Here is a 20,675-nt window from a genome sequence, read left to right as displayed (position 1 = left end):
AAAAAGTAGCCTGTGGCCATGTTTGTTCCCTTCCAGTCCAGGATGTGCCAGCTGTGCCCTTCACACTGTTTAAGCTCCTTTCCTTTGCATCATTAGTCAAATCATGGGTTTGTGTTTAGTAGCACAGCCCCACATTTGGGCAATGAAGTTCTGTGCAGTTTTGCCCACTTTTGAGAGAAATTCCTTGTGGGCAGAGGTGTGTCAGCACCCTGTGCTGGGGAGCACAGCAGCCTCACTGGGCAGTAGGTGGAGTCTGTGTCCCATCTGCACTTGGGTGTTAAACTGGGACTAACCTGTGACGTGCCCAGTGACGTGAGAGCAGGAGACTCCTTGCACTGTCTCCCTGGAAGCCTGAATCCTCCTCACTGGCTCCTCTGCCAGGTCCCAGGCTAATATTTACTCTTGTGCTTATTTTATAGGTGATTACAAATGCTGTGCTGCTAAACTGTATAACAGTTTGACATGAGCTTACCATATGTTAAGTGCAATTTGTCAGAGGGTCAGATGACAGCATGATTTCACAGGAAGGCAGGAAAACTGTCAGAAACTGTCAGATAGAACCAATTTCTTTCAAATGATACTTTTTTTTTTTTTTTAATGTGGGAGGACATTTTTTCCAAAGCTGAAGAATGTTCTTGATGTGTCAATTTCTAATAAATTGAATTCCAGTTTCTCACTAAGTATCTCTTTTGAATTGCATTTTGATCTCTTCAAATTTTAAATGAAGCTTAAATCTAATATTGTTTAATGGGGTACATTCAAATACCCTGTCTATCAGCTTAATTTGTCAGTTCTTTGTAAAGCTATTAGTAGTATCCATCCTCTTTGCTAAACCTGCAGCAATGTGATCAGGCCATGGGACATGAAAAATGACCTTGCTTTGCTTTAGTGGTCAAGATCCCTAATAAAAAGAATTATTTTAAAATAACAGCCAATTATTTTTGCTTCAGGAAAATCAATGGATTTTAGTTAGTAACAGCTGAAATAAATATGAACCAGTCTCAGTGTTGTCTGATAATGATTTTGAGAATTGTCCTTGTTCATCATGCAACTGCTGTGGGAATCTCTGGTGCTCACGTGGGGAGTCCTGAATGACAGAGCATTGGATGTCTTGGGACACCAATTCAATCAATGAGATACTGATATAATATAATATAGTGACAGTCTTGGGAATTAGACTGTGAGATGTCATGAGGAGCTTGCACAGAAGGCTGAGTTACCACACTGGAACATGTCTGCTCTGTGCTCTTCTTTGTATCCTTCAGAACAGTTTATGTTTTGTGTGAAAATAAAACTGAAATGTGTTAGTGTCAATTAGGGAAATTACAAAACTATCTTTCTGGAAAAATGATGAACACTTACTGCTTTGACATCTGCTTTATATTGTTGCAAAATGCCCTGTAATAGATGTTTGGAGGCTCATTCCTGATGTTCTGGGATTGCTTCTATCAGTTGTGACATAGGTGTGGGAGATAGTTATGGGTCATTTATGGTTAGAAGGTGTGTCCTGACAATTAAATATAATGTACTCACTGGTGCCAGTCCCTAAGTGAGTGCAGTGTGTTTGCAGAGTTACTCCTTAGGCTCAAGTAGCTGCTTGTGATTTGGTTCCCAGATCCTCCGTCTGATCCCAGAGAGCCTTGCATTGCCCAGCTCCTGGCACTCCCTTGGCTGATGGGGGTTGTAGGCTAATCCCTGCAGGCTCCCAGTGGAGAAAGGGTGGTGCTTGAAAAGTGATCCATGTGCCTGATCCAGGCTGCTGTGCCAAACTGTTCCTTAGAGGAGAACCTCTGCCTCTGCCAGGCACACAGGGAGCCTCAGGAGGCCAGCTAGGGAGTGTGGGATGTAAAGCATGATTCCCAGTGACACCCTTCATATTCCTATTTTCTGGATATCCCATTGTAAGAGAAGCAGTTGGAAAGAGATTTTTTTGAGAAGAAGCAGCTTTGCTGCAGTGTATTTTACAAGCAGTGCTAATAACAACTACTTATAGACTTCTTTCATTTAGACTGTGTCTTCTACTGGTTGTTATTACTTTAATACAGAAAGTTTGGGATATTCAGGTGGCAGAGTGAAAAGTAAACAGCTTTTAGTACCTCTGCTGGACTAGCTAGGCTTGTGGACATTCCACAGAGTGAACTAACTTGCTCAGTGAGCTTCTCATGCCTGTGTAACTACTCAGTTCAATAATTTAGAATTAAGGGTGGTTTAGATTTGCAGCCCTTTTCTGATTGGGCATTATTCTTAATCCAGTTACTGCTATCCAGGATGCAGTCCTGTGTAAGGTGGGTGTGGGTTCATTCCTTGTCCATACAGATTATAACTTTGTGTTTGACTGCGCTCAAATATGCTTTTGAGACTAAAACATAATTGAGATCAACTTGACAAAGGTTACATTATTTTATATGACAAAGTCTGTTTGAATCATTCTTAGTGCTGTTCGTATTAATTTGATATATATATTTCATATAATATGAAAGATATTAAATGCTGTAAGGCCTAGTGTCAGTAAAGGCTCAGTGAAATATCAAGCCTGAAGATTTTTTTATTGCAAAAAGTGTACTTTGGAAATATACTTTGGAATTTTTTTGCCAAAATTCATTCCATGGAATGTTTTGTTTTACTTCTACCTTGAAGTGCTACTTCTTAAAAATACAAATATTTCTGGGTTTCATCTAGGCAGTTTGAAAATGTTGAATACATCATATTTTGTTACTTATTTGTGTCAATCAAACTTCTCTCAGCAGAAAATTAAACTGGTTTTATTTTGCTAAGTACTTGATTTCCATTAAGTCACTGATTTTTCTGTAATGATTTTACTGTCTTTTAATTTCTTTTGTAGTGACATGCAAGTCAGTATTTTCATTACTTTGTCCCAGCTAGATGTTATAATAATTGATCTGCAAATATGAGTCATATTTTTCCTTATAGCAGTAATTAATATAATACATTGAGTTTTAAAAATAAATAACAAAGAGAAATCACAACCCCCTGTATTTATGTGAAAACAATTAACTGCACTATTAAGTGCAATAATAAAAATAGATGTCTGAGGAAAATGGGAATATGATTACAGGCTTCAGTGTTTACACAGTAAGCAATGAAGGCGTGGTGGTGTAACACCCCTCAGTCAACAAGGACATACAAAAGATGTAAATCTGTGCTGGGATCATGCTCTGAGGGCTCTCCCCAATGCCTTTCCCAGTGCCTCTGACATCTCTCAGGGTTCCTATTTATAGTGTAGTTTGAAAGGGTGTCCTTGTAGTCACACACATCGTGTTCCAGTGACCTTGACCTGCAGTGACGGAGTGACTTTTAAACAGATTTTGTCCCAGCAGACAGTGGATATCTTACTGTGCATATTCTCAAGCAGGCAGATCTCTTGTTTGATACATTTGCATATTTATATTCTTGCTGCTGATATCATGGAACTAGTCCTAGAATGGGCTGATAAATGCTCTTGCCTCAGGAACTAGAATCCCTAAAGTTGGTTATCCATCATGCTGTCATCGACTATGAACACGGTGTTATACTTGATTGCTTTAGTTCTTCCCAAAGGGAACAGAAATACTCTTCTTTTCATCATATTTTTCCACTGGTAGCAGTGGGCCAACATCACTGCAAAGCTCCTTTTGTTCTTGGCATACTTTAAAATGTCTTTTTGTCCTGGTATCTTTTGCTCTGCTCATTGCAGATTTTATTTTCTTGATACCTTTAACTCTTCAGTGCAGTGAACCACAGCAAAGAAGAATACACTGTACAATGGTGATTTGTGGGTTTTGCCTTGCTTTTCAAAACCCTGTGTTTTGTTTCTGGAATGCTGTTTAGCAGCACTTGGGTCACAGTGATAAGTTGTCTCTCATTTTCTTATGTTAACCATGTAATACATCCCAAGTTGCTGCTCTGTCACCGAGTGTTTTCCAGGCTAAGCAGTAACTCCATGAAAAACCTAGACAAATGAATAGATGTATTTTTATCTTTGATTGCTGGATAAGCAATCAGTGCCTTTTGAGGAATTTGTCAGTGCTTTTTGGGGAATTTGGTGAGTGAGCAACCTGTAGCTGACCCTGCAGAAGTTAAGCCAGCAAAACACAGCACGGGTTCTTTTCCAACACCTTGTCCCCCTCCCTCTCTTTGCACAGGAACATGGTCTGCTGCAGCTTCAAGAAGGAGCATCATCGTACAGCTTTAGGTCGGTGCTGTGTACCATGCTGTTGCTTTGCTATCATACTTTCATGACCTTTGTGTTAGGTAAGATTGCTTATAATAACTCTTGGATTTGATTAGCTCTTGTGGGTCATGAGGGGAAAAAGATGATTCTGTCACCTATTTGTTGTCACCTGTCTGTAACCAGGTTAAATGTAGCTCATTTGTGGGTCATATGATCAGTAATGACCACAACTGAAGACTGTGTGAAGACTGTATTTTAGTTTTTGAGATGGATGTGTGTTTTCCATGTGAGAAGGGAGACTCTGGGGATGGCCAAGAAAGTTGTGAGAACTAAATCTGTTTTAGTCAGATACATTACTGGGGAAGTTAAAATAATGGCTGTAAGTGATAATTACTTTGTTGACACTGGATTTTTGTGTCAGCTTCCCACTAATGTGTACTTCAGTGTTATCTCCTGTTAAATCATTCTACAAAATGTGTTTGTCTGTGCCTGAGTTTTCAAGTCAGGAAGCACAATGTTTTGAGGGCTTCCTGCTGCTGCCTTAGTGCAGCACCAACTTGTATTTGTGGCTTACTTAGTGGAGAGAGGAGCCAGCATGTTGGCCAGTTGAGGATTGAAAATCAGTAACTTGCATTCCTGTTTTGTTTTTTTTTGCTTTGTTTTCTAACGATTTTTATCACTTGCATTTTTACATATTCTAGGGACAGGAAAAGGAAATGTTGAGGAGGCAGAAAAACTACTTAAGCCTTACTTGGCACGCTATCCAAAGGTAAAATAAATCATAATTTATTTGGTGTGATCATTTAATGTTTTTGTGCCAAAAATCAAAGATCTAGACTGTATGGTCAGATTGAAAACTGTTATAGAATACTTGTATTTTTATTATTATTTATTACAGGGAGCCATATTCCTGTTTTTTGCAGGCAGGATAGAAACACTAAAGGGTAATATTGATGCGGTAAGTAATCATTTTTCTCTTGAGAAAGTAAATTTCACAGGCTTTAGAAAAATTCCTCCAGGAATGTTGCTTCCTTTTTGGCTAATGCTTCCTTTGGCTTTGGCCTATATGTAATTTGTAGTTTATTGAGTTACAAATAGGAATGTTCTAAACTACTTTGACTAACTTGTGTCTCCACCTCATTTTGCTACTCCTCACGATTTCTGGTGATAATCTAGTTCACCAGGATTAATGACATAGTTTTATCATTGTTTTTCCCATCCTGCAGCAGATTGTGTCTTTAATGAGACCCAGTGGTAATCCTTTGCCTTCAGTGTGAACAGAGAGTCATAAAAGACTTGAAAAAATTAAGATGAGAAATGCATGTCCAAAATACTCTGAGACCAGAGTATCAAGTGGTGCTCAGGGCAGTAGCTCCCTTGAAATCCATAGAAGTGCAGCAATAAATGTCAGCTGAGCATCTGTCCTCTGCCTTCAGTTCCCTAATTTCCTGAGACACAAGCATTCATTTTGGGTATGCTTAGAAACATAACTTTCAGGAATGGGGAGCTCTGTGGCAGGGTAAACTTGCTACCACAAGGATGACTGTGTAGCCAAGAATCTCTGTGTAACCAAGAGATGTTGGGAAACACTGGGCTGTCAATAATTTGGAAGCTGCTAGGGCCATGCAGGCAGATCCTGGAGCCCCAGTGTGTGTTCCAGCTCCTCTGTCTGTGCATTTACACCTGACTGAGGCAGTGTTTGGAAATCTCTGTGTGCAGGCAGTCAATAGGTACGAGGAATGCTGCGAAGCTCAGCAGTACTGGAAGCAGTTTCATCACATGTGCTACTGGGAGCTGATGTGGTGCTTCACCTACAAGCGCCAGTGGAAGATGGCTTTTTTCTACGCAGACCTGCTGAGCAAGGAAAACACATGGTCAAAGGTAAGTTCAGCAGAACAGGAGGGCAGGAGGACCTGTAGCATGTATTAACTTTCAGGCAAATTGAGTTGATTTTTTGTAGCTTTGAAGGTACAGACTGCAAAGTAAAACCTGGCCTGCTGTGAGTGCTACAGAATGATGTGAATTGCAAACATTCGAATCTGAACAGATGGTGGGCAAGCAGAAATATTTTGGGCCCAACTGGTAGATGAAGAGCAGCTTGTTAGAGATGCTGTGTATTGACTTGTTGTGTCATCAAATGTTGCAATTAATGGTGCAAGTTGCCATTTCTTTCATTATGCTGTGGATAAAAGCTCTTGTGCTGATGAGTGAGGTTAGCCATGGAGGTGCCTCCAGGGTAATAAATACAATTAGAAGTGGTGCCTATCCCAGTGCATCTGGAAGGGATCAGCTCTTCAATCCAGAACCCTGGTAGCTTTCCTCCCTTTTTCTTCCCTTTTTGCCTTTTTCCAAATGGGGGCTGTTTCCCCCATTCCAGTTAGGGGGAATTTTCTTGGACTGGCTTGACTTCACAGATATGATGGCCAGTGGCTTAGCAACATCATTCACCATATCCCTCGGGATACATGATCTTGTGGACCTTCAGGTTCATTAGATGATCTTGAACCCAAACTTCTCCTGCCCTGGGCAGTTCATCTCACATTCTCTGCCTTTGCCTTCTTTGACCCTCCCTGAGGCAGGGAGGCTGGGGCACTTGATGGTGAAGACTGAGGAGAAAAAGTCAGAGTTCCTCACCCTTCTTCAGATCCTGGGTTTGCCTTATCTCCTGTTTTCTTCCCGAGAGTGCCCACATTTTCTCTAGCGTTCCTTTTATCACCAACATACCTATAGAGTCTTTCCTTCTTGTTCTTTCCATCCCTGACCAGACATCAGGGCTTTAGTTTTCTTAACCTGGCTGTTCAGACAATTTCTCTATATTCCTCCCAGGCTACATGTCCTTCCCTTCACCCTCTGTAGGTTTCCTTTTTGTGTCTTGAGTTTCTCCAGTAGATCATTTTTCACCACATGGGCCTCCAGGGGTTTTTGCCTGACTTCCTCTTTTTTTAGGATGCATTGCTCCTGGGCTTGGAGGAGGTGATCCTTGAATATTAACCAGATTTCATGGGCCCCTCTTCCCTCTAGGGCTTTATCTCGTGGTGCTCGACCTCTTAGATCCCTGAAGAGGCCAAAGTCTGCTCTTCTGAACTCCAGGGAGTGACTGTTTTCTAGAACCTACTATTTGGGATATGTTACCAAATGGTGATGGGACACAGAGACTGTATAATATTAAATTTTTCCTCTGAGCATGACCTTATCTTAGGTTTTCTAGCGTGTGTTCCTAGGAGTATTAAAAACTTACTTAAGTATGAGATTTTTTTCTTGGAATTTGGACACAAACTATAAGCTAATACATACTAAAATAACACATACATGATTTAAAAACAATATTCTATGCTCACTTTCTAAAATACTTATCTCTTAAGTTTTTGTAGGACTGTGAGCAAAAGCAGCAACTTCTTCCCTTTATATTGCTGGTTTTTACTTCATATAAATAAAGGGGTTGCTAAATATTTTTTTTTCTTTATATGAATAAAGGTGATATAAATTTATTTTTCTGTATAGATATTCTTCATTGCATTTGCAGGCTACTTACATTTACATGAAAGCTGCTTATCTCAGTATGTTTGGACCAGATGACTGCAGTCCTTTTGGAGACAGCGAAGTTGAATTATTTAGGTAAAATTTGCAAACTCACAGTTACAACAATTTACAATCTTTTCATGTCACAGTGTTGGGGGAAGAGAGGAAAAATTATTCATCATGCAGATTTGAAGAATTGTGCAAATAGCATTGGATTGGTAAGAAATTGCAGAGTTCAACATCCTTTAGACTAAAGTGGACCCTGAGTTCAGACAGCAGATTTCTCCTGGCCATACAGTGGCTGCTGCTGTTCCATGTAAATACATTCTTTTTCACTTGCTTCCTTTAATCAAAATGGAATGTAAGATGTGAAAGCCTTCAATGGATTGTGCTGCAAGTTGTGTTCTTCCTTAGTGGGAACATCAGCACAATTTGATTCTTGGGTTCTGAGTCTCAGAGAAGTAAGAAATTATTAAATGTGCATGTGAATCTATGCATTATAAACACAGTGAGATAACCCCACTGTGGTAGTCTCATATTTAAGCTCAAAAAGGCTTGCTGGGGCAAAGAGAATTTGGTTACTTTAGGGTTTACAATTTTTATATGAGATCAAATTCTTTTTTAATGTGATTACAGTACTTTTTCCAAGTTTTCTCTGTCTTTTGTAATCATTATAAACAGATTTCACCGAATTTGAAATCCACTATGAAGTAAATAGTTTTAGGCTTTGGGAGAATGGAAAGACAAAAGCTAGTTTGCCTCTTTCTTAGTCTGTGAAGAGAGATGAGCCCTTTATAAGTCAGGTGCATCATCTAATTTAATCTTTCAGTGGGGAAGAGTCCCTCTCCTCCTGCTTGATTAAAGAGGAAGCCTAGAGATAAACGTGCCCTGCATAAAGACAGCTTTTGTGAGTATGTATTGCTCAGCTTCCCCAAGGTAGAAATAGCCCAGTGTGCAACAGCTTTTTTAAGTTCTCCTTGGTTTGATTTTTGTTTTTGTTTTTTTTTAAGTTTGAATGTCTTCGTCTCAGAGGTTCACAGGGGAAAAATTCCTTAAGTTTTCCTTTAAACTTTCAGGATTGTTCCCAGTCTGAAACTGAAAATTGCGGGGAAATCTCTGCCCACAGAAAAGTTTGCAATTCGGAAAGCACGACGGTATCTCTCCTCAAACCCTGTTCCTTTGCCTGTCCCACCTTTGGTAAGTTAGAAATACCCAAACATGCCCCCTTTTCAACATTTTTTTAATTTAGAGAAATAAACCCGAGATAATTGGAATAGTATCTTTCCGTGTTTCTAAGGTAAAACCTCGGCAGGAGACTGGAATGTTCCCAAAGCGAAGCCAGATGAATGTGAGGAATGCTGTAAAACTGGGGCATGCACCAGCCACAGGGAACCCAGCCAGCTGTTTGTGACACGTAAATGTGTTGCATGTGTAACTCATTATTCCAGCTATAGAGTAGCGTGCTCCCAACAGCTTTCTTTTGGTTCCCTTTGGAGGAACTTTGCCCTGGGTCTCTTCTGTCATGTCATTTGCTAACAGAGGACTATAAGGTACAAGGAGGGTCGGTGTCAAGGAAACAATGGAGGGTTTGGGGACTGCATGTAAGGAGCTGTTTAATGTGCCCTGAGTGTTTGCAGTTTGGTGCTCTCCAGAGCAGCTCATGGGTGCTGGGATGAAACAACTGAATCCTTCGGCCCCTCTGTGAGAAAACCACTGTGGCTGCTGGGGTTTTTGTTTAAATTTTTTTAACCCTGTAATGCTGGCCTGTTCCCTGTGGGCAGCTGTATGAGACACCCATTGCACTTAGAAAAATCTGTCTACAAAGAACATGGATAAAAGAACATGAAAGGGGTTTAAGTCCAGGGATTTGCCAAGTACAGTGGTGTTAACACTTGCAGCACTTTGAGCTGTTGTGTTTTTAAGAAAAAGATGGATAATTAGTAAATACTCTTTAAGGAAATGCCAGAATAAGAAGAACCTCTTGGAGACCACTCCCCAGCCCACCAGGGCTACGTGACACTGTGCCTCCTGAAATAGTTGTTACAGCAGAGCGTGGGTATTCACCAGGGGCCACGTTCCACTAGTAAGACTGAAGTGAGAGAAATAATTAGGTTACTTTGATGTGCCTTTCAGATTTCAGAGAGGAAGGAGTGCACACACCTGGGGTTTGGCTGGGCTGTCCTGATGGGATTTTGACAGAGCAGGTTTCTGTACCAGGAGCTCTCTGGCTGGGCACCGTGTCCTTGGCTGCTGTGCAGTTGCGTTTCCAAGGCAGCAGATGCCGCAGCTGAACAGATAAAAGCACTTAATGGATGTGGAACTGGGGACAGAATCTCATCTCCAGGATTTTTCTTTTCATTATCAGGAGACTTACTGGAAAGAGTGAGTCCATAAGCAAGTCTTAGCTCAGAGGTTTAGCTTGAATAAATGTGATTTGAATACTTCTGTTTGAAAACCATGTTAATGAATCTGGACCAGGCCCTGTAAACTCAGCACAGGTTTTCCAATCAACAGAGACCAGATGGTGAAAGCAATAGTGACTGGAGTTAACATGCTGTTTCAGCTATTCTAGCCTGAGAGCTTTTTTTTTTGCTTTTTTTTTTCTCTGCTGTAGTTCCACAATTCAGTTCTTCCATATAGAAATTTTATCTAAATGCTTTAAATTATCACATGCAGATAAGATCATGTAAATAAATAGAACTAATATATCAGACACTGATCTGTTCTCTCTGGTGGTCAGTGACAGGACATGAGGGAATGACATGAAGCTGTGTCAGGGAAGGTTTAGGCTGGGTATTAAGTAAAAAGTAAAGGTTCTTCACCCAGAGGGTGGTTGGGTACTAACCAGGCTCCCCAGGGAATGGGCACAGCACCAGCCTGACAGAACTCAAGAAGTTTTAGACAACGCTCTCAGGCACAGGGTGGTGTTCCTGGGGTGCAATTGGGCTGGACTCAATGGTCCTGGTGGGTCCCTGCCAACTCAGGATGTTCTGTGATTTTATGATTAAATAATATGTCATGAAGGCCATTTGTAAGTCTATATAATATTTTAATCTTTCACTTAGTGATTGGTAGTAGCAATGGTCACATTTGGTGCTATACTCTAAGAACCACAATAGCAAATAGGAATTTGGACAGTAACTTTTAATAAAACTTACCCTAAGGACAGTTGAATAATAAAGAAATTACTTTCTTTGGGAACATCAAACAAACCTGAGGAATGTAAAAGGTTTACAGTTCAGATTTAAAATTCTGTCTGTTTGAAACTTGGCTTAAAGGTTAAAGGGTTTGGTTTTATTTTTGGTTTGTCTTGCTGTCCTGAGATTTCATACTTTTCCTGTGGAAGCAGTACATTGCAGATATTTATGGATATTACTGCCTTTGCTAGGATAGAACTGAAAAACAAGAGACGACTTTAATGAAGGGACAATTAGCATGTGCTGCGAATGTTTTAAGTCTGTTTTGTTGGTACTTGCCTTCTTCTGTGAGAATATGTTTGCATTCTGTTCAAGCAATCTCCTTTGCATTGTGTGCAGTAAGTGGCTCTTGAGGTGTCTTCCAGGGCTAATTTCTTCTGAAAATCAGTGTAACAAGTTTTCAGTTGCCATGAAAATACATTTTGACAAATTGACTTTATTTAAGGAATCTGTAACTTTTTCATCATGCAGAGATAAACTGAAGTATTTGACAACTACATTTATCCAGTGCTGTCATTTCTCCCTGACCCCAGGAAATGATGTATATCTGGAATGGCTACGCTGTAATTGGAAAATGTCCAAACTTAACAGAAGGCATGTTAGAGACTTTAAATGAAGCAGAAGAAGCACTGGCAAGAAGCTCAGGTAACCAGTGGTTTTAAGCAGTTATTTTACACTTTAATAGCTAGAGATATTATCTGTGAATAGAGACACACTCATTAGTAAAGTTAATTGGGTCACAGGAGGAACATAGATAATGAAACCATAAACTGTTTAAGCAGATAGGAATATTTTTTGCTTTTAACATAGCAATAACTTAAAATAATGCAAGTGATTTTCCGTCCAAAGATGTGTGTTAGGAATGGTTTATGACATGTGATAAAGGTCTGTTTATTTTGCTAAATCAATATGATGTTCATTGACTTGATTACCTGGATCCTGAAGCTTTGTTATCCTCAGATTTTGTTATCCTCAGTTTTGAAGGACAAATAGGAGAGGAGTTGTTTTTTTGTTTTAGAAGTGCTGTCAGTTTGTGATGTGACCTTTGGGCTGAGTGTTCTGATGTCACCAGTGTGCTGCAGAAATCCAGGACACCAGGGATGGCCTTTCAATGAGCACAATATGGGATTAAACTGAAACAGGCTCTGTTACCACATTTTCTGTCAGTCTCTTAATTAGCTATCCATGGGAAAATTGAATCGGTGTTTATTTCTTGTCAGTCTTTCCCAGTTCCTATGGGAGTGCAAGCAGTCTGCACAGCATTTCTCAGAGTTTTTCCTTGATCAATATTTGATCTTATTGCTATTATATACAACCTTCCTGCAAAAGGATCAAGCCCCTGTTCACAAAGGAATATAGGCTAAAATACTGCATTGCAGTCTTTTCTAAGGCCTTGGACTCCTGTGCAGTGAGTTACACAAGATTTGAAAGGGTTGCTTGAAAGACTGGCTAAAACTATCTATTTTTAATTAATTGAATAAGAGAATGGGAAAATATTTTTAGTGAAGGTAACATCTTAGAAAAGGGCCTTTGACCTTTTCACCTTGTCACCTATTTTGTTTCATCATTTTAAATGAGTGAAGTATTTCCCTGTTGCCTTTTTTCTTAGTTGGAAAATTGTGGCTCAGGCTGCATTTTACAGGGATTTGTAGCAGATTCATGTTTGTAGAACAGTATGAGGACATTTAATTGAAAAGTGGGATATATTTTAAACATGGTAACAATTTAAAGTGCTGCCTGTTCCAGATATTGACTTGCTGTTTTCAGGCATATTTAATGAATTGGAAATGAGCAATCAAGCTGAAGGTTTTGCCTGTAAACTTTTAAGAGTAAGCTGCCTGTATGGATCAGCTATGAAAAACCCAGACTTTTTCCTTGATATGTATTATGCAGAAACTTTCTGATGGAGAAGAAATGTTGATAGTAAGGATTTTGAACTAGGTGAAACGGGTAACACTCTGGGCTCTCAGAAGTATAAACTTAAAAGAAGGGTAAGATGTGATGTACAGATAGCAAAGTTTCACATATTTTTATTTAGCCAAATGCAGATAGAGAATTGACAGCATTCTTGTCTATTGGCCATGTCAGGAAGCAGAAGAGCTGTACAGGGCAGTAAAAGCAAAGGGCTGAGATACTGTAAACTGGACTTCAGTATTTACAAAATGATCAAATGACCTTAAATTAGTTTTTTATGTGTCAGAGCAGTAAGACTCTGGAATAGTCTCAGTGGGAATAGGGAGAGAAAGAACAGCCCAACAATTTTTGGACAAAGTTGGATCAATTCATGGAAAGGTTGATGTGTGTTTGTCTCTGCATTAAATTAAATTCACCAATTAGTTCTTTCCTGTGTTTCAGCAGATGGACTGTGCTCACATTTAACCTTTGAAAAGTTTCCCTACAGGCTGAAAAGTCTCCTCTGTTGTAGAGTTTTCTAAAATGTGCCATTTATTTCCTTCTGCAGCTACAGAACTACTGGCAGATGACCGGTGTGTGATAAAGCTGTTAAAGGGATTATGCTTCAAGCATTTGGGCAAGATCTCAGAAGCAGAAGACCATTTTAATTACATCTATTTAAAGTAAGTTTTCATACCTGGCATGTAGGAGAGCTCTTGAGTTTCAAGTAAGAGGAGATGCAACCATGATATGAATAGAAAGGACAGGACTGCAGTATCTTTAGTGTTTGCTTCAAGGTATTTCAATTTTAATTTCCACTGTTACTAGCCATGTGTTGAAGAATGTCAAATCTTCAGTTTATATTTTTATTTTTAAATAATGAGGTATTTTCTCCTTTTTGGGGAGCTGAAGGTGCACAAAATTTTTCAGATACCACTTAGCTTTTATTGCCCCTTCCTCTTCCCAGTCATCAAGAAGCTGTACCCAAAAAGCCAAATGCACTCTGCAGAGACAGGTGGGAGCATGATTGCACTGGGAACTTCTGCACATCATGTGGTGAATGGCACCTCTTTTGTCAGCTCACATGGATGGAGCTCATGATACTGTCATCTTTTCTAACACTTCCCTGATAATAAAGGCATTATTTTCTAATCCTGAGATTATACATACTGTGTAGAACACTTATGCAAAATACACATTTAATATCCCAGAAGGGAGCTTTGGATAGAGAACATGACAAGTGTTGTAACAGAGATTGATAGCTCCTTCTGATCTTAGGTAATCTCCTATTTATTTGTGTTTGGAGCTGTTAAATGAGGGAAACAATATATCATTTCAAGGTCTCTAGGCTATTTCTTTTCCAATGCAGTGAGAAGAAGATAAAATATGACCATTATCTAATTCCAAATGCCTTGCTGGAGCTGGCGATACTGTATCTGGACCAGGATAGAAGAGAAGAAGCAATAAAACTTCTGGAAAAAGCAAAGTAAGTGAAAAGCCTGTGTTGGTGTCTCATGAATCAGTTTGGTGTTTTACTGGTTAGCAGGAAGCAGAATAATTTCATTAATATCATGGAAACCCATTTCATTTTTCCAGTGGGAGTGTGCATGCCTTAGCTTTGGTTTGGACCTTTCCAGTGGTAGGTGTTACATTTGTTCAGTCAAAAAATTTAAATATCTTAATAGGAATGTCAAAGGCTTCCACAAGAAATAATCCATGTGTAACAAAATGTAATAATCTTTGTAGTCTATTTGCTTATTCATATAAAAGATGTATTAAATTAAATCAAAGCTCTGTGTTATGGCTAAAATAGCATTACTTAAATTGATGGCCAGCAGTGCCTGTTTCTTTCCTTGATGAAATACATTTAAGATAATGCTTCAGGTTACACTTGGTTTCTTTGATTGTTTCATCTTCATCAAGGCAACTAAACCACATGCTTTTACTGTTTTGTGGGATTGATTGTTCCAGCAAAGTAGGTTTATGGGAAGTTGGACTTGATCATGTGTATTCTTTATTATAAAATTAACAAAATATGGGGTTTGCCTCTGAACCAGTATTTCTCTGCTGAGTCAAAATTTTGGCTGTGATGGGTGGGGAGGAAATTCAACCCAAACAACTCTCCCCCTCTTGAAGCATCCAGCAGCAGCAGGGTAGTTCACCTCTGCCTGGATCCTGAATGAATCCAGATGTGCAGAGTCACTGCCACAGGTGTGAGCAGCTACAAAACCGATGTCTGCCCCTGGGTCAGAGAGGTCAGAGTTTTTACGTTGCTTTTTGTCCAAGTCAGGCAGCTCTGCAAGTCAGAGTAGCAAATCAAACCTACTAAAGATTATGCCAAAAGCCTGTCAGCACAAAATTAAAATATTGCAGTCCTTAATCTCCTGTGCTTCTGAGCCTGGTTCTCTGTAGACTCATGGAAGATATTAAGAGCAGCAAAAATTGCATTAGCAAAGTGTAGTGAAAAATGTTTCAATTGGCTTCATGTTCCTCAAAACACACCTCTCCTGTCCTCATTTCCTTTTTTCAAGTCTCTCTTAACAAGAGATCTAGAAATGAATGACTTGGAGCTGCTGATTCCAGCTGAAATTTCCGTCATTGCTGCTTGGCCATTGCACCTTTCCCTGTCAGCTCTGAGTGTCTCAGGAGAAGGTGATTGGCTTAACAGACAGCAGCCTTGAAAAATATGCTGTGCCCAGTGCATGAAAGCTGCTACTCAGACTTGCTGTGCTCAAAGAACTCTTGAGAACTGTAATGACATTCAAAAAACAAACAAACTAAAAAAACAAACCAAAAAACCCCCCCCCACCTTCATTACAAACACCTCCTTGTTTCAGTCAGTCATAAATAACGGTGCAGCTCTTACATTTCCACCTGTGGCCATAAAATGCTCTGGGTTTATGAGCTTTCAGCTACAAGCACTGAATGTCTCAGCAGCCACAAGAGGGAGAGCAGAGTGTTGGTGGGGTTGGGGCTGCAGAATTCAGTTTGCAGTTGGCAGGATCGCAAGCAGGCGCTTGGCTGGTGCATGATGCTTGATTTGCCTGACCTAAATCCATGTCCTGCTGCTGGCTTGAATCCTCAGCTCTGGGAGAAAGAGTGGGATGAGATGATAAACAGTTTTGGCTTGGTCATGCATGGAAATATTTCTATTTGTATGACTGTAAACTACAAACAAGAATATCAGTGTACTCATGAGAAATACAGGCTCAGCATGACAAAATTGATTTCATTTAAAGGAAAAATTCCAAGGGGTTTCAGATTAGCACACAGCAGAACCCAGCCACATCCTTTTCTCAGTCAGCCTCTTGGGTGTTGCATACATAAAATGATAAGCTGCTGTAGGATGGGCATGGAATTCCTTGTTTTCACCAAGAGACTGGCACTGCCACAGACAGATACCACACTGCCATGCTTGGTTTGAATTATGAATTTAGAACTGAAATGCTGTTAAGATACACAGAGTTTAATACTTAATGTTATGTTTCTGTAAAGATGACAAATGTCTTCTACAAGTAAATTAGCATGGTCTAATCCTCTTTTGTATCTGGATTCTGTATCCATCCTGTAGGAGCTGACATGTTAATTCCTACTAAGTAGGATCTGTAATTTCTATGTGGTCCTGGGGCAAATTTTCTTTATTTTACATAAGCTTTTCCACGAAAATACAAGTTCTTTGAATCTTTCAGTAACTCTTTAAAGCATGACAGAACTACTGGGAACTACAGGCAGATGACAGTGCAGAGCTAGGCACTAGATGTGTGTGGTGGAAATCCTGCCAGTCTTTCCCTGGGATGGTGAATTGCTCCTCAAAAGCTGATATGGAATCTGGTGTGTGCCCTCTTTCTCTTTCCAAGCTCTGGAGCAGCAAATTGTCTGCCTTCAATTCCTACATGCAGAATTCTCACATTGTTACCAACCATAGGATGGAGACAGGGTGTTTCCCTCCTCTGAATCAGGACAGCTTCCCTTCTCTCTTTATTCTTTTTTTTCCCCCTCCTCTTTACTTTCTTCAAATGAGTCTGCCTTATTAAAATGATTTTTTAAAAAGCTGAAAATATTTGTATTCAAATCTGTCAGTTACATTATGAGAGGGAGAAAATTTTTTCTAATTTCTGAATGTAAACTAAGTGGATGTTACAGATAATTAATATGGACTCAATATTTTGATTGAGTGGACCAGATTAAATTTCTTATTAAGCTATATTTTTCTGGTAATTGCCAGACAGTAGAACTACAAATAAAGAACAAAGAGCTGCATTGTTTGGCCAGGAACACATGCCTTGTATTTTAGAGTAGGCAACAAAGGAGCTTGTGAAGAAAGCATTTTTTGCTGTCTACTGTTGTTTTGCTTAAAACAGTAATACAAAGATAACCTAGAAATGTTTTTAAAATATATATTCATTGGAGTGGATCTTTTGTTTCAGACAAAACTACAAGAATTACTCCATGGAAACAAGGACACATTTCAGAATTCAAGCTGCCCTGCACCAAGCCAAATCCGCCCCAGAAAATGGAATGCACTGTGGAGCCTCGGCAGTGTCGTAACTTTTTCTTCTTTGATGTTCTGTTTGTTGCAAACTTTGGTGCAGAAAATTACTGACACTTTAGAATTATTTTTTCTTTTCTTTCAAGTCAGTGAAAAACCAAATAACTTAAAATTTCAAAGGTGATGCATAAAACATTAATCTATTGTAATAACATGGCAAAAAATTTCTCAAACCAACCATAACCCTGAAAAATATTGTTTTTCCAACAGTGGCTTTTTGAATACTTACATCTGTGTAATTCATTTTTCAATCGTGTGCCTTTTTCTTGCATTTGCAACTTTATGTTGTAGCTTGCTTAGTGAAAGGAGAACATTTGGAAAAAACCAAACAGCAAAACTTCAAAGTTTCCAGATTTAATCTCAGTTAGTTCTAAATGTTTGTTTGGATCCACACTGCTAGCAGCTGAGAGGGAAGCACTGCTTTTTCACAGTACCTGCTTAGTTGGAATGGTGTGAGAAAATCTCACAGCAGGGAGGGGCTCTGGATCCTGGGCACTTCTAGTTGTGCACAGAAAGCTTCTCTTTACCAGCTTCTACCAGTCACATTTTTGCTTCTGTAAGAAACCTGCTGGTGAAAATAATGGTGTCCCTTATGCAAGTACCTTGACTTTTTCTTTAGTTTGGTTTTCCTGTCAAGTCTGCTGCTCGTAGCAGCTGAATTAATTTACTGTGGATTCCAAGGGGAAAGGTGGTGACAGCATAAAGCTCTATCACTTCTTTGACAATGGAAGGTTCTGAGGAAATGCCTTTTGTCAGAATGAACATGATCTGAAGCTTATGTCAAAGTGAAAGCACAAGTCCTTGAAGGTCATTTAGGAAATGGCAACTGCAGTGGCTGGAGTGATTCAGGAGTTACTGTGACAGCCCAGCCCTTCCTACAGTGACTGCTTTTAGCATTCCCAAGCTGAGATGTCCCTGTTGTACAAGGCTGATGTTCCCTGTGGGAGGAAGCTGAGGCTGGAGCAGGCTCCCTCAGCACAAAGGACAGCCCTTTATCTTATTGCTCTTTATTGATCTTTTGGGAGATTTTCTGTGCAAGGGGCTTTGAGAATAGAGCAATGAGCTGGGCCATGGAATCCCTGCTTTGCTGGAAAGCTGGTGAAGTCAGTGGTACCACAGCTTTGCCTCGTGTTTGCTGTTCTCCAGGCTAGCTCCATGTCTGTATGCCTCTGGGCTTTTGGGGAACACTTCTACCTCCCTTTTGAAAGAGCTTCTTCCCCATTACCCATTCTGATGGGTGGAGATGGGAGGTCTTCTGACAGCCCTTTTTCTCCAATGGAGACGTTTGTCAGGAAGATTCATATCTCTGTACCTTACAGTCAATATCCTTTCTAAAGTGATTGTTCCCAGCAGAAGAGAAAATTGACAGTTTATAGCTCTGCTTTTGCCTCCTCAAAGGAAATAAATTTGTTTTATAACTGTAGATTAATATGCAAGGAGACAGAACCACCAGTTCCTCAACAAGGAGAACTTGCATTGTCTTAAAAATAGATATCCTTTATAAAAGTCCTTGCAAGTTAAAAATCATAGATAAAGTATGCATTTTTTAAAGTTTAAAGACTTTCTCAGATAAATTCAGTTCCGATAAATTTCTCGATTCAGATAAAATTCAGTATAAACAGTTACGCTATTTACATGCTGCACATCAAAACTTCAGTGTAAAAATTCAGTCATTCTTTGTATAGAATAAAAAAAGTTTCTTGTTCTACTTCATGCATATAACGCCTCTTCTTCCAGTTGTGTCCTTTTCAAGTATTTTGGCAGCCTTAGCATCTTTTAAGCAGGCAATGCCATGTGAAAATTAGCATAAATTGTACTTTGCAGAAAGTGAACAATCCTTCTGAGTGTAGATTCATTTTTCATCTTTGAAATTTCACCCACAACTCAATTTTGCCTGATCTAAGATATATCACACAAAGGATGTACTGTGTGATACCCAGTCAGCTTTCCTGATGCCTTGCAGCAATGAAAATCCCAAAATTTTCCTAGGTTTTCATAACCTAAGATTTTCAGTCATTTTTACTCAAACACCAGTACCAATCACACTGTGGACCTGATCTCCAGCTTCAGTTGGGTGCTTTGTAGTTCAGTGGGGATGTTTCACTCTGACTCCTTGGCTCCCAAGCCACAGCAAATAATCACCTTCCTTATGCACTGAGGATTTATGGACTGTAATAGTATGGATTCACTGGAGGAAAAGATGAGTGGAAGGTCTGGTGCATTGTCACTGTGTAAGTTTTTGATGTGTTACATTTGCAATTGCCCAACATCATTCTGCTCATCAGTTCCTTCATTTTGGTGCTCCTCCATGGCAGAGATCCAAACTCCATGGGGTCAGTCTGGGCTGGAAAGTTGATGCTGGGCTGGTTTTTCCATTGCTCCTCCAGAAGCTGGTGCCTGAAGCAGCTCTGCTGCTAAATTGCTTCATCAGTCTGGAGACTCAAATGCAGTGAATCGAGGGAAGCACAAATGTTTGAGTTCTCACCTCAGGGTACTCACTTATAGCAGAAAATAGCAGATATTGTCATTGAATTGCACATCAGAGGCTGAAACATGGCCCAATATTTGGGAAATGGAAGTGTGACTGCAGATGGATATAGTCCACAGCTCAGCTGCTGAAGGAGTGGTTCCTTCTGCATTCAGACACTGAACTGTCTGAGCAATGCTTGAGAAACCCACTCTGTGCACCAGCTTTAGTCAACAACTGCTGCTTCACTTCAAACTGCTGCTTTAGTCAACAACAATCAGCTCTTCCCCATCCTCAGCAAAGCCAGAGATGTTACCCAAAGACAAAAATTACTAACTCAGACAGCAGAAAAGTTTTCTGCACTTGGCAGGACCTTTATCATAAAACCTACAAACTTTTTAACTTTTTTTTTTTTTTTTTTTTTCTGTGTATTGTTTTAAACTATTAAGTGCTTTCCTGCCAGTAACCAAGGAGGGGTAGAAATACCTACTCGGTTTCCTGGATGTCTGCCGCAGAGGCTGTGGGTGTCCCATGGGATAATGCTGTCACCTGAAAGTGGTGCTGGCAGGAAGGGCGAGGCAGTAAAAGGGGTGTTCCTTTTATCATGAGCTCTGTTATGTGGAATCCCTGTGTGCAAGGTCTCAGTGCACCGAGGGAGGAGAAGGGCTGAAGAGCCAGCAGCTCCTGCTGAGGTCTGGTCAGGTGTAACTGCATCAGCTCCCAGCTCCTGTAAGTCACAGGAGATGAGATACAAACTGTGGGGTGGAGGGTGTTGGGCTGGAGCTGAAGCTGGACACAGCTTTTCTGGGTGGTCATAAACATGATACAGAACTACTGTAATCTGGAAACACATTTTAGATTGTTTAACACTACCTGTGT

General features: G+C 39.9%; 1 protein-coding gene across 2 annotated transcripts in view; it reads left to right on the top strand.

Moving 5' to 3' along the window:
• Nucleotides 1-19,037, top strand: part of TTC39A (tetratricopeptide repeat domain 39A) — a 44,905-nt gene extending 25,868 nt beyond the window's left edge. For both annotated transcript variants that reach the window (XM_086842149.1, XM_023932439.2), the window contains exons 9-18: nucleotides 4,143-4,251; nucleotides 4,873-4,940; nucleotides 5,070-5,129; nucleotides 5,891-6,052; nucleotides 7,695-7,786; nucleotides 8,767-8,887; nucleotides 11,421-11,532; nucleotides 13,349-13,463; nucleotides 14,150-14,266; nucleotides 17,208-19,037. In XM_086842149.1, coding sequence (XP_086698275.1) covers nucleotides 4,143-4,251; nucleotides 4,873-4,940; nucleotides 5,070-5,129; nucleotides 5,891-6,052; nucleotides 7,695-7,786; nucleotides 8,767-8,887; nucleotides 11,421-11,532; nucleotides 13,349-13,463; nucleotides 14,150-14,266; nucleotides 17,208-17,328 — 1,077 coding nt within the window. In that variant the 3' untranslated portion in view covers nucleotides 17,329-19,037. The remainder of the gene's footprint in view (nucleotides 1-4,142; nucleotides 4,252-4,872; nucleotides 4,941-5,069; nucleotides 5,130-5,890; nucleotides 6,053-7,694; nucleotides 7,787-8,766; nucleotides 8,888-11,420; nucleotides 11,533-13,348; nucleotides 13,464-14,149; nucleotides 14,267-17,207) is intronic.
• The last annotated feature ends 1,638 nt before the right edge of the window (nucleotides 19,038-20,675 follow it).

Source organism: Cyanistes caeruleus, chromosome 9, assembly GCF_971803275.1.
Source record: "Cyanistes caeruleus chromosome 9, bCyaCae1.hap1.1, whole genome shotgun sequence".
In the NCBI taxonomy this organism is placed as follows: Eukaryota; Metazoa; Chordata; class Aves; order Passeriformes; family Paridae; genus Cyanistes; species Cyanistes caeruleus.
The sequence above is the reverse complement of the archived record's forward strand: the minus strand, read 5'-3'. Positions and strand labels throughout refer to the sequence as shown.